Raw genomic sequence first — 13335 nt, 5'->3', positions numbered from 1 at the left:
ATGTTTTTACTTTCATCTTCTTCAGTAGCACTTTCTCTAATTAGTAGTTGTACATTTCTATTAGCTAGAAATTTCAATGTTCTTTGATGTTCACCTCATCATAGATATATATAGCAGTTTGTAAGTTGTTGTGTTTTAGTTGCCTTGGCTGGAGGGCATGATGGAGGGGAGTGATATATACAGAGCAAAAATAGCTTACGTGCCAGCAGCTCTACAGTTTGGAGAAACAGTATAATAGAGTAAATTTTTACAATGAAACTAACATAATTATTCATTGATAATTAGTAAATAGTGTACTACTAATAACATACATCCGGTAATAAGTTTGTTAATTTATATAATAATTACCTAGTAAAAATAATTTTTAAGTGGTTGAAAGTGTAAGAGAAAAATTACCTTTAAAATAAATCTTCATTGGGTAAATTATTGAATTAAAATTTAAACTCTTATAGAAGAGTAAGCAACACGCTCTTTAACAAAATTTTCTTAATACATTTTATAGATCTAAAAAAAAATTATGATTTTAAGTCAAATTATTAAAAAATGTGTTCAAAAGAGAGAGAAGTACTCAGAAAGTCTCTCATTATCATTTTGTAGAAAGACACACCAAAAAATTTATCTAAAATAAATGTATCTTTAACAACAAAAAATGCTAAAAGCCATTGGGTCTGAATATCATACAGAAAAACTTTAAAAATGATCTCTCCATGCAATCTTCCTAACAGAGAAAGGAGCAAATGGAAGAAACTTATGCAATGATGAAACCATAAATATAAGCTCTGCAAACAAAATCACACTACATCGGTCCATTCTCACAAACATAAGACTTGACCACAGGCTCCCCATCGTCATGGAAGCCAAAGCCAGGCCTCAAGCAAAAGGCAGACTGAAGATCCCACGTGAACTCACACGCGTAGAACTAGGGAACCCCGCTCTTGGTTCAAAATTTCTTCATTTTCCTACTCAATATCCTCAGCACTTTTGGTTCAATGCCTAGCTTGCTTATGGAAACAAAATTGGTCATATTGGCGCAATCCGCCAGACACTGCTCTGAGCCTGTGAGCTTTCTATCAACTACTGTCATATCCGTGTGGTTTGGAACAATGTTCTGGGACCTTGGAGGCAAATAGTAAGTCAAAATTAGAAATAATAGATTAAATTGAGCCAATTTTGGTTTTCTATATGAATTTTGATTCCTTTTATGGCTTCCAGCTCTAGCAGACAGGACCTATTTAATGCCATGGGTTCAATTTATAACGCTGTTCTCTTCGTTGGGGTCCAAAATTCTGCCTCAGTACAACCAGTGGTAGCCATTGAAAGAACTGCCTTTTATAGAGAAAGAGCCGCCGGAATGTATTCTGCCTTGCCTTATGCACTTGCACAAGTAATGAGATCACTTTTTTATTAAAGAAAAATAATTGCAATATAATTTACATGCCTATTTTAACACAACTCACTCCTTGATGTTCATAGGTTATAATAGAGCTACCTTATGTTTTTGTGCAAGCTAAATCATATTCTGTCATTGTTTATGCCATGATGGGATTTGAATGGACTTTGCACAAGTTCTTTTGGTACGTGTTTTTCATGTACTTCACATTGCGCTACTTCACCTTCTACGGCATGATGACTGTGGCGGTTACACCAAATCACCTTGTCGCTTCAGTTGTGGCTTCTGCATTTTAGGGAATTTGGAACCTCTTTTCAAGGTTTGTCATTGCACGACCAGTAAGTGTTTCCAACCTTTGAATGTGTTGTATCTATGAAGGGATTCAATTCAATGGATGTCTTTATGATGATCCTCCCTTTTTTATTTTCGATTATGTTGCCTTTTTAAAACAGAACATTCCTGTGTGGTGGAGGTGGTACTATTGGGCATGTCCCGTGGCCTGGGTACTATATACGGGTCGGTTGCCTCACAGTTTGGGGATATAACCAATGTGATGAAATCAGAAAATATAGTGCAAGAGTTCATAAGAAGTTATTTGGGTATCTGATAGGCAAAGGTCTACAAGGCCCAAGAGGAAAATCAATCCATCCAAGCATTTGGAGGATTACATTTGAAGGAATTTTGTTATAGGGGATTTGTTGTGCTAACACTAGAATCTGTTGGAATAATTCTGTTAGTGTTTTTTGTTATTTGGCCTTTGCTTTCTGATATTTGCTTTTGTCCTTTAGCAATTGCACCAACTATATATATGGCCTATAATGAAGAAATGAAATAAGAAAGTATTAGCCTTCTCTTACCTTGCATATTCTGGAGGTGCCTTAGTCCTAGAACTCTAAGGATAGTTACCCCTCTCTTTCCTTAACAATTTTGGTGCTTTCATTGAGCACATGGCTGAAATCATGCATTCCAAGTCCAATATAAACCGCATTAAAGAAGTCATTGCCAAACTCACCTCCACACAATTTCATCTCATGGCTACCCAGAACTCCATGGCCACCAAGCTAGACAACTTGCTTCTGAAGATGGCACAGTTAGAAACCAGTCAACATTCTCCAACTTCATCAACTGTGAACCAACATATAGTCTCCCCATCTCCTAACCCTCATCGTATGAAACTAGAGGTGTCTTGTTTCGACGGGTCTAATCCATTGGGCTGGATCTTTAAGATCACTCAATTCTTTGAATACCATTCTACTCCAAAACATGAACGATTGACCATTGCTTCCTTCCTCATGGAAGGACTTGCCTTGACATGGTTTCAGTGGATGACAAACAATAGCCAACTTGCTTCTTGGCCTAGTCTTCTTTAGGCTTTGGAGGCACGTTTTGCACCATCACAATATGATGATCCCACGAGGGCTTTGTTCAAACTAACACAGCATAGCTTAGACAGTGATTATCTCTTAGAGTTTTAAATGCTTGCAAACCGCATCATTGGTTTAATGTCACCCTTTCTCTTAAGCTGCTTCATCTCTGGTTTGATGTCGAAGATTCGTTGAGAGATTCAGGCGTTACAGCCTTTGACACTAGTTCAGGTAACGGGTCTAACTAGACTACAGGAGGAGAAGTTTTGTGACTTCCGTCGTTCTCCTCGTGACAAGCCCACCTCTCTTCCCCTTTCAGCACCGCACTATGCACTCGCCGTGAACCAACATCCTTCATCACTTCTGTTACCATCTCCTCCCAAACCACCATCAATTCTCTTCAAACATTTATCTCCCGAGAAGTTGGCGACACGCCGCAAGAAGGGCCTCTTCTTCAATTGTGATGAGAAGTACCACAGAGGTCACAAGTGTGCCTCTAAGGTTTTCTTGCTGATTGCGGAGGAAGCTGACAAATCGCAAGTGGACCATGTCCTTCTGGATCCGTCACCTGATAAAAGCTACCTATCACCTCGAGGATAAGGTGTTTTTTGATGGGCTATGGAATGTTAGGTAGAGGACTACAAGGCCCAAGAGTAATTCTGGTATAGGATATGCTATGTTGACACTAGAATCTGTTAGAATAATTCTGTTAGTGCTTTTTGTTATTTGGCCTTTGCTTTCTGTTATTTGCTTTTGTCTTTTAGCAATTGCACCAACTATATATATGGCATGTAATAAAGAAATGAAATAAGAAAGTATTAGTTTTCTCTTACCTTGCTTATTTTGGAGGTGCCTTAGTTCTCGAACTCCAAGGACAGTTACCCCTCCTTTCCCTAACAGTATCAAACATGACTTCGTTGGAGTTTCAGCAATTATGGTGTCATGGTTTGCAGTGCTATTTGTTATTATTTTTGTTGTCTCAATCAAGGCCTTCAACTTCCAAAGGCGATAGATTAGGCTCTTTTTGCTAACATGAATGATCCTTTATGTTATTCAAATAAATTTGAACTTAGCTTGAAGGCGACGATTAGTCTGATTGAATTACATGAATATGCCATATTGCTCCATTAATTAGTTTTTCTTTTTCTGGTTCATTGGAATCCATATGTTAGCATGTCAAATAGTCTTATGTAGTAATTAAATAATTTATGAAAGAGCCCAAATTGATCAAAATTATTCCTATCGTTTATATATATTATGGAAAAATATTTGTGGACACTCCAAATACTAGTTACCATATAGAGAAAGAGTATAAAAAGATATAAAAGTATATATAATTAGTTATATGATGTAATGGAAGAGATACATATAAAAAGAAATGAGAAGTGTCAATGAATTATTTAAAATTATAGGGTATCCAAAAACGGAGGAAGATGAGAGTCATGCGGTGTATATGAGTCTTCCATTGTAAGTATAGTATAGGAAAATATTTTATGGATACCATTATGCTATGAGACAATTAGGGAGAGAAAAAAATATATAAGTATAATAAGATTTATGATATAATAGAAAGAATGAAATAATAAAAAATGTGAAATGTTGATGAAATATTTAAAATCAATAAATGTTTGTATATTATTACCGAAGGAAAATAATATGGGCTTGGATATGTTTACAATCCAATTAATCTGCGCATTAAGTGAGTTAGGACTATAGTTGACTAAGTAATATGTTAATCTATCTTATTTGATGATCCATTTAACGTGTGGGTTAAAACTAGCTCTATCAGACTGATTATTTTTTAATACTATCAATAATTGTTTTTATTAGAATTTAGAAATAATTAAAAAACTTAACATTTGGGAATTTTGTATTTGAATATCAATCCATGCAGAAAAGAGAGTCGTTAGTCTATCTAATGCATGCAGGGGATATATATAACTCATACACCATCATGATTGTCATAAAAAAACATAAGTGTCTAGTCTCTAGCTACCACAAGGGATTATCGAGACGTTGACGTACAATCAGTATTGTCTTTACTCATGGCTGCGCAACCTGGTGAGAAAGCGGCGATCATTGCAAAACACTGCAACAATTGTTTGGAGTATGGCATATCTGCGGGAGATACTGGTATGATAATCGATTTCCTTTCTTGCCATCCCAAAGTACTTGTGAACGTCCCTTCCGAATCTTCCGAGGGCCAGATGGCCTACGTTTATCTTGTCCAGATTTTGAAGGTTGTCAAGAGCTGCGCTGTTTTGAAAATTATAGACTCTTGGTGTTCAGACATTTTGGAGACGGCGTTGCCCCAAGTTCGTCGCTTTTCTTTAGAGGGTTCTTGGTAATGCCGATCTCCACTCTCGGGCCCTCAAAGAATTGCGGAGGCAGGAAATACTCGCCCGAGAGCGACTTCACCTCGGGCGCTGCTGCGTCAAGGGGAACAAGAAGGAGCTTCAAGATGCAGAGGCCGATCTTCACAAGGTTCGCCACCAGAAGAAAGATCTCTTGGAGGAGAGAGCTGCGTTACACATTTTAATTACACATTTTAGTACATGAGATTATATACTATTTTATAATACTAAATTCATGTATTCAATCGATTAAATATGTACATTTTTGTTGGTCAATAAATAAATAAATAAATAATAGAAATCACTCACAACTAAATTATATATATATATATATATATATATATATATATATATATATATATATATATATATATATATGTTAATTACACACAACTTGAATATCTTATTAGGATAATTTCTTCGTTCATAACTTTGTCAAGTTTTAAATCAAGAAAGTGAGATAAACAACGATGTTATTGTTTGACGGTCTTGAGTCTAATATCATCATAGACAATATAATATATTTTCACTCCATAAGGTAAGTTGTAAATAACAAATAAAATAGGTCACGAACTGTGTTGATTGCTTAAACTTTCATAGGTTTTGTCTTTTCTGAAATCTGGATATAAACGATTAATTTTTTTCTAGTTGGAGGAATCAATCAGATAGCGCAACATTTCATCGCAATAGATAAAATATTTACATTTTTATTAGTTATCACCCCAATTTACCAAGTAAAAGAATAAAAAAATAAATAGGTAATAGAAATCACTCACAACTAAATTATATATATGTCAATCAATTACATTTCAACGATAAATTCCATTTGAGAGAAAATCGTTCGTTCTTGTCTTGATCTTTAGTGTTCAATGATGGCTGCGCAATCGGAGCCCCTCCAAAAGTGATCACACGATGATGATGACGATGAGAAGAAGAAAACGGCTATGAAGAATTGTTTGAAGCAATTATCAATGGAAGAATGAAAGAATTTTAGATCATTTTTGTATTGAATAAACAAATATTTTGAGTTTTTACTATGTACTTGCTTTTAAAATAAAAAGCATTTAATCATAAATTATATTGCTTCAAAACATACTACTAATATATTTGTAAATAACAAACTCAGGTTATAGCATGACATATTTTTCGATATGAAAATAAAAATTAATTTGGCGTTTATTTAAGAGTGAAAAGAAACCACAACGCGCGCGTAAATCAGAATACTAAAACCCTTTTTTTCCCTCCATTTTGATGCCCAAACCCTAACAGAGAGAATATGAATTTTCATATTCGTAACCAGAGTGAGCAGAACCACTCTCCTCAATCCTCATGGAAGAGAAGATGAAGTTGATGATGATGAGAAAGCTGCAATGAATGATGAGCATAACCCCTTCCATTGTTCCAAGTACCTATATGCGGAAGGTCGCGTTGGGCATAAATATGTATGCCCAAGATTCAATCCATTATGTTATCAATTTTAGTAAAGAATTATTCTTTATTTTATTATCATATTTATTGTTTTATTAATTTGTTAATTTCTTGATTAAAATTAGAGGCTTGTTATTATGACAGAGATTATGATAATGAGAAACAAGTCTTTTATAATTTTAATCTTGACCATAGGATTATTGTGAATAGAACAGTGATAACTGTTAAATATAAGTTATTTTTTATAATGAAAATAACCTTAAAATATTTATTTGGCAGTTATTTATGCTTAATTGTTAAGAATTGATGTTTTTCTTATTCATGGCTTGTAGATATGAAAATGAGGGATTAAAAGCCAAAAAGACGCAGAAAATAGCAAAAATATGAAAAATGAAGATTTTGACATCAGGCTTAGCGAGAACTATCCGCTCAGTGCGCAGTCCTCTCGGCGAGAAGCACATGCTAAGCGCAAGGAATGCCCAACCCAAGACGCGCTCAGCGCGAAAACATCCACTGGCACTAAGCGAGAAGAGTCGCGTTTAATACAGGCACTCGTGCTAAGCGAGCAGCGCAGGCTTAGCGCGAGTACGCATGCCCAAGTCCACTTCAATAACTATAAAAAGAGGGTCAAGCCAAGGAGAAAGGACATGGAGTTTCATAACACTCTAATACACACCTAAAGCTTGAGAACTCTCCCTTAGGGAATTCCTTCTTCTCTTCCATTATTTTCTATTCCCTTTTTCATCCTTTCTCCTCCATCAATTCACTATACCCCCTTCAAGTGTAAGGCCCCTTATGGCTATGAGGGGCTAAACCCTTAGTCAGGGCCTAATAGACCTAAAAAGCCAAAAAAGATGTATTGTATGTTTCATATCTATCAATGCAAAAAGGTGTTTTCTTCCATATTATCCTTTAATTTCTTATTTTAATTTCATATGTCATTCATCCTTGCATCATTTTTAGGGGTTAGGTGCTTGACAAAGGGTAATCCTTAGTAGAAATGCAAGGAAGGTCTTATATGCATCAATTTTAGAGATTAGTCGTTCGACAAAAGGTAATTTCTAATAGAACTAAAAGAAAGAAGTATCTTAATAAAATCATTGATAGACATAGAGTGATTGCATTATACCCATATGGATCAAGCAAACATCTAGAATTTGAACTTCATGTATTTTATCTATTGAATCTTTGTAAAGACATCTGGGAAATAGATAGATAAGATAGACTTGTCATCATGAGACATCAGGGACAAGTATTCTAATAGATGTGAGTAGGAAAAATTAACCTAATTGATAGAGAAAAATCTAAAATAATACATCTTAAGCAAATAAGACATGATAGGTGCTAACATTCTCATCCTATTGAATTTCCTATTATATCTTTTGTCTCTTATAATATCTATTATTTGAGTTACTGTTTCTTTTAGCTCATCTCATTTTTTTTCTTATAAATTGGAAATTATCCAACGCAAGTACAAAACAAAGTTCCTATGGAAATCAACACTCGGACTTTCGAGTATTACTACTTGGACATTTTGGTACACTTGTCAAACAGTCAATAAACATCAACAATCTAGATAAATCAATATATATGTAATGGTTTTTATTGAATAAAGATTAATAGATCTCATTTATTAAATTTCATATATAAATGATGATGTATATGTGAATGTCATAATCGAACAGACTCAATTGAGATTTTCTAATGGTTAAATTTACCATAAACGGTCAATAAAACAATTTCAAGAAAAGGTTTAATAGTTCTCTTTGACCTAATATTGTCATAGTAATTAACTGGTTATTTATTATGTTTTGATTTCGGACACCTTATGCTTTAGAACACTTGTTGAATGAATATTGAATATGATTAAATACCTGTAAAACTAATGATTGATTAAGAAGGAATCCATCAACTCTTGGTAATGAGTTTGAACTCTATGAATAAAATTATACCCTGACTTAAAAAATGAATTTCTTAAATCATTATATACATACAAATCGAACTTGGTTAACTATTATTTTTAATTTCAAATTGCTAAATGGTTAGCAATAGAAAATAACAAGGAAAAATATTTTAAAATATCTTAAAAGATAAGATAGTTGTTTCGATCTTATCACAAATATGTTATCTTCTCGTGCCATAAATACAACCCTAGGCTGCATGTTGAAGAAACCGACTATTACTTCTCTTCTCATTCTCTCAGAAAATCAATTGTTTCACCTGTCAAAGTTGTTGACGAATAGATATTAATCTCAGTATATATACATGTGGAATCTTCATATTATTGAAGAAAATTTTTATGCTTCAAGAATTCATCAACATATACACATTTAATATGTCGTCTATTTAAATATAATTTAGATGCAAAATAGATCCTCTCTATTTCACTCTGTGTTTTGAGCACCTTTTTTCATTTAGATCGATGCTAGCTGCTCTCGTCACCGATCAATTTCCTCCTCTTGCAAGCAGCGCAACGCCACCATCGCCTACACTTCTACCTTCTGTATCACAGGGCATTGCATATGTTTCTTATTTCTCTTGCTGCTTGCAGCTTGTACTAAAAATTTGATCTTTCTCCAACTTTATGCATGTTTAGTTAATACAATGCTAAATATCCTCTAGTTTCTTTATCAGATTCTGTGTTTCTTATTCCTTTTTCGTGCCTGTACAAAAGAAGAAAAAAAAAATCTTTTGCCTAGATTGAAGCTTATGGGAAAATTTTAATTTATTTTAAAAAGGAATGACACAAAAACTGGGTTTGAAATTAATCGGGGTTAAGGGAAATTAATTCTCTCCGGTCGCTCTAAATTTTTGTGCAATGTTATCATGGTTGCGACAATTTAAGATTCTTAATTAAACTTCCAAATCAATTTCGGAAGACATAAGGACTAAAGAAAGGGTTTCTGTACCAAAAAAAAGAAGAAAGGGTTTGAATTTCAAATTTCATCCTTTTGATAGAACGAATTCAAAATTTGGGATGCCTTCTTAAATATTTTATGCAAGGTACGTACAAATATACGTACGAACATCTTAGGAATCAAAACCTTAAATTATTTCTCCTAATTTTGGCCATTAATTAAAACGACAAAGATGGATAACGTTTAATAGGATCCTTATTATAACACAACAGACAAACAGTCATATGCATCAAATCAAACACTAATTAATACCAATTGATGAGAAATTATGTACAATCATATCGTGTTGATAACACATACCCCTCTATTCTTTTTTAATTATCGTTTTTTTAAATAAATATTTCTATTTTTTTCATTTCCAAAATTTAAGATATCATTAACTATTACTATTTTTAATTATACTTTTATTTTTTTATCTAATTTTTAATTAATTTACATATGTATTTATTGTGAAGTAAAAATAAATTAAAAAAGAATTAAAAAATCTCATGACAACTAATATTCATTAATATTAAAAAATATCATAGATCTTACTTTCACAGTTGATATTAATAATATAAAATTAATCAATAAATAATTAGACAATGCTAATCTACAAAATTTCAACAATTAAAAGATTAAAAGGAACAAATACTTAGATAATATGTCCATGCCTTTATTATCATATTTCTTACTGTATCCTCTATGTTCTCTTGAATGAGATAAAGTAGATTGGTTTCTGTATAAAAAAAAAAAAGTTCATGCCTTTATTAATGTTCATTGAGAATAACCAACATTCTAGATTCATGAAGTGCCATGACAAAGAAAAAAAAATGACGCTGTCACCAGGTGCACCTTTGTATTCAAAAGGAATGGTTAAGAATTAGGATTAATGAACTCAAAGTAAAAGCACCATACAATACAAGGAACCAAGTGACAATTTATACCCAACTTTGAGATGCCTGTAGATATAGGAACAGAAACTCAAAACACAAATCTCTTATAATTTTTCACTTTTCATTAGCATAGTCTATGCCGCAGAATGCTTTGATTCGACACTCGGATTCTAAGGCCTTTTTTGTTGCATAGAAACGTAGGTATTCATAATGATCAAATGGCTTATAACGTCTTGGATGGTCTTCATCAACTAGCTCTTCTGGCGTTTCAACCATCTTGCCGCCAAGTGAAAATAGTCCCATGGAGTACCTGTCCTTCTTTCCTTTTATAATCACTCGGTGTTCACAACAGTGTATCCTATCGTTACTCCAAACCTAAGAAATGAAAAACAAGAGCACAGTTCTGTAAATTTATTTCAAAATTTCTCTTGCTGTCAGTTTAATGAACTCCTGTCATTTTTACGCGTTTCCGGATTCGAACCCATGACCAACAAGTCACCAAGGCACAACTTTACCGCTGCACCAGGACTCGTCCTCAAGGGTGGGTTTGAGTAAACAACTTAATTAAAGTCTAATACAATAAATATTTATTATGTAAACACTTATGTGTAGAAGTTAGTTTTTAATAATCTATACATAAAGTTAGTTTTTATACAAGCTATATAAGTTTTTTACACAAGATATCATGAAGGATTTGTTGAAATAAGTTCAAAACAACTTATAGACACATAATAAACTATTTTAATAAATTTTCTCAAATACTTATACAAGTGGTTATATCATAATAAGTCTAAATAAACCGTAAATAACCTGACACAGGTCAAGGGACCAAGACTAAAGCTAGAAATTAAAATACTTACGTTAGATGCTATATATAGATATATAATTCAAAACATTTTCATTCTTGAGCAGTTTTGTACTTTGGTTAATTAGATGCACATCAGAAAAATGACCTACCTTAAATGCATCGCCTGCAAGGATCAGAAGCATGAAGGGTGAGAGATCAATATCAACCCACTCTCCATTTTTCAATTTTACTTGCAAACCATTTACATTATTCTGATGCAGAATGGTAAAGAAGGAGGTGTCAGTGTGAGCATGCAATCCCAAATTGTTTTCATCCTTCTGCGGTAGTCTATATTTGAAGCTCCGGAGCATGTAATTGGTTGATTCGAGAAGGGAATCACAGTGCCTTTGGTCCAAACCATAGCCATCAAAAACCATTCTTTTAGCCATATGGTCCAATTCTACCAACAGCTTTGCATAGAGACTGAGAGTCTCACTATTATCACAAAATGAAAAATTGAAAACAATAGTCAATAACGGCAACACATAGAATGACTAGCCAAAAAACTACAACAACAAAAACCTTATCTCACTGCATAAAATCGGCTACATTAATCACACGTACGACATCATTCGTCTCAGTTAAAGAAATATATATGACTAGGAAATTAAATAAAAATATAAATGAAAAATCAAACAACACAACTAAATTTAATGTTTAGAAGTACCAGAAATGATCATATCCTGCTGGCCACATTAGTTTGGTGAAGTTTTGAACTCCTTCCATGGTCAATGGATCATTGATCCCTAGGGATTCATATAGAGGGAGATGAGTAAATTGTCCATAATAGCCATGGTAGGGCTTATCACTCATCTTTTGCAATTTTGTTTCCAATGGAAGATAAAATAGTTCTTCCATTAGAGCAAAAACTGAGTTGTAAAGGTCCATAGGAACTTTATCACACAAAGCATAAAAACAACCATGATCCTCAAGTGCACTCCGAATCACTAGGCATGCTGAAGCCCACTTTGCTGTACCAGGTTTCAACTCCTCGTCAGTGAAGTCCACAATAGGAACCTGGCAGGCTGTTTGAGAACCCATTGTCGATCCTAATAATATTAATTTCTAATCTTTCCTCGACAAACTGCAAATACTATGTTTACACTGTTAATCAGATTTATAGAAGTGTTTCTATGCAGTGGAGTTCATTCTCGAGGCTTAGGTCTTTGTTCTTCTGATTACTTTATAAATCCATCTTAATTTTTATGAAGAAAAAGGGTATAGCAGTACTACGTTAAAGTTTTTTATATCCTTACACAAGTTATTAGGTGAAAATTTAATTTTGATTACATAATAACACTATAGTCACTTTTGATATACTACATTCTTATGCTGATTGTAAGTAAAATAAAGAAAAAAATGATAAAAGTTAAAGAGATATAAATATAAGAGAAGTATTGTTTGAATAAATAAAAACAAGGAAAAAAAGTGAAAAAAAAAAATTATCTGCTTAATTAAATAAGTGAAAGTGAGTGAAAAGAAATAAATTGTATAAAAAGTACTTTACACAAATAAAAAAAACCTAAATTTAGCAAAAAAAATTAAAATTTTTACATATTATTTTTTCTAACATGAAATTATTTTATTATTTAATTAAATTTTATTTAGCAAAAAAAACTATTTAATTTTTAGGAAAACTAAAAAAGAAAAATCTCTTTCTTCAATTATGGTAGGAAAGGTTATTTTATATAATCCTAAAAGAAATTCTTTATCCTCACCTCTTCTTTTTAAATAAATAATAAAAACTAAAATGTTTTTTTTTTCCTATGTTTCCCTTATTTCCATCAAACTAAATAAGGGTTAATGTTTGTCCATTTGCATGTCTCCCAGGCTCCCCCTCCCCCCGGTCTCTCTCTGACGTAATCCTCAAGCAGTAATTCACATAATTGTAAACTTTAATTTGAAATCTCATGTTTAATTAAGAATTGTAGCCTTTTCAATCCAATTGGATAGCATTCAAAATTATAGACGGAAAATTATATATAGACCAAATAAAGGGATCGGAATATTAGTGATAAAAGCAATAATAGGTCAAAGAAGCATAGCATTACGCATTCACTTAAGCTTTGCTACATGTAATATGGACAAAAGTCGAAAATTGAATATTGGAGCCAGAAGTTAAAAGAAGAGGAATTATATTCCCGTGGTACAATATACAT

General features: G+C 33.0%; 2 protein-coding genes across 2 annotated transcripts; one reads left to right on the top strand and one right to left on the bottom strand.

The window, feature by feature from the left end:
- The first annotated feature begins 989 nt into the window (after nucleotides 1–989).
- LOC121175220 (ABC transporter G family member 36-like) lies at nucleotides 990–1686 on the top strand. The gene is made up of 3 exons (XM_041017739.1): nucleotides 990–1129; nucleotides 1213–1384; nucleotides 1474–1686. Exons 1-3 carry the CDS (start codon nucleotides 990–992, stop codon nucleotides 1684–1686), a joined length of 525 nt encoding a protein of 174 aa, XP_040873673.1.
- Nucleotides 1687–10039: 8353 nt separating this feature from the next.
- Nucleotides 10040–12340, bottom strand: LOC100794707 (probable 2-oxoglutarate-dependent dioxygenase AOP1). The gene is made up of 3 exons (XM_003533010.2): nucleotides 11844–12340; nucleotides 11287–11611; nucleotides 10040–10704 (listed from the first exon to the last, which is right to left on the bottom strand). The coding sequence occupies exons 1-3, from the start codon at nucleotides 12215–12217 to the stop codon at nucleotides 10444–10446; spliced, it is 960 nt and encodes a 319-aa protein (XP_003533058.1). The 5' UTR covers nucleotides 12218–12340; the 3' UTR covers nucleotides 10040–10443.
- Nucleotides 12341–13335: the final 995 nt, after the last annotated feature.

Source organism: Glycine max, chromosome 8, assembly GCF_000004515.6.
Source record: "Glycine max cultivar Williams 82 chromosome 8, Glycine_max_v4.0, whole genome shotgun sequence".
Lineage (NCBI taxonomy): Eukaryota > Viridiplantae > Streptophyta > Magnoliopsida > Fabales > Fabaceae > Glycine > Glycine max.
The sequence above is the reverse complement of the archived record's forward strand: the minus strand, read 5'-3'. Positions and strand labels throughout refer to the sequence as shown.

What these genes read in the sequence shown, in the direction of transcription:
- LOC121175220 (XM_041017739.1), top strand. Translation starts at nt 990, where the DNA reads ATGCCTAGCTTGCTTATGGAAACAAAATTGGTCATATTGGCGCAATCC. An exon ending in TGGGACCTTGGAGGCAAATA is followed by an intron (nt 1,130 to 1,212) that starts GTAAGTCAAAAT and finishes TATGGCTTCCAG; the next exon opens with CTCTAGCAGACAGGACCTAT. An exon ending in TGCCTTATGCACTTGCACAA is followed by an intron (nt 1,385 to 1,473) that starts GTAATGAGATCA and finishes TGATGTTCATAG; the next exon opens with GTTATAATAGAGCTACCTTA.
- LOC100794707 (XM_003533010.2), bottom strand. Translation starts at nt 12,217, where the DNA reads ATGGGTTCTCAAACAGCCTGCCAGGTTCCTATTGTGGACTTCACTGAC. An exon ending in GCAGGATATGATCATTTCTG is followed by an intron (nt 11,612 to 11,843) that starts GTACTTCTAAAC and finishes TTGTGATAATAG; the next exon opens with TGAGACTCTCAGTCTCTATG. An exon ending in TTGCAGGCGATGCATTTAAG is followed by an intron (nt 10,705 to 11,286) that starts GTAGGTCATTTT and finishes TTCATTTCTTAG; the next exon opens with GTTTGGAGTAACGATAGGAT.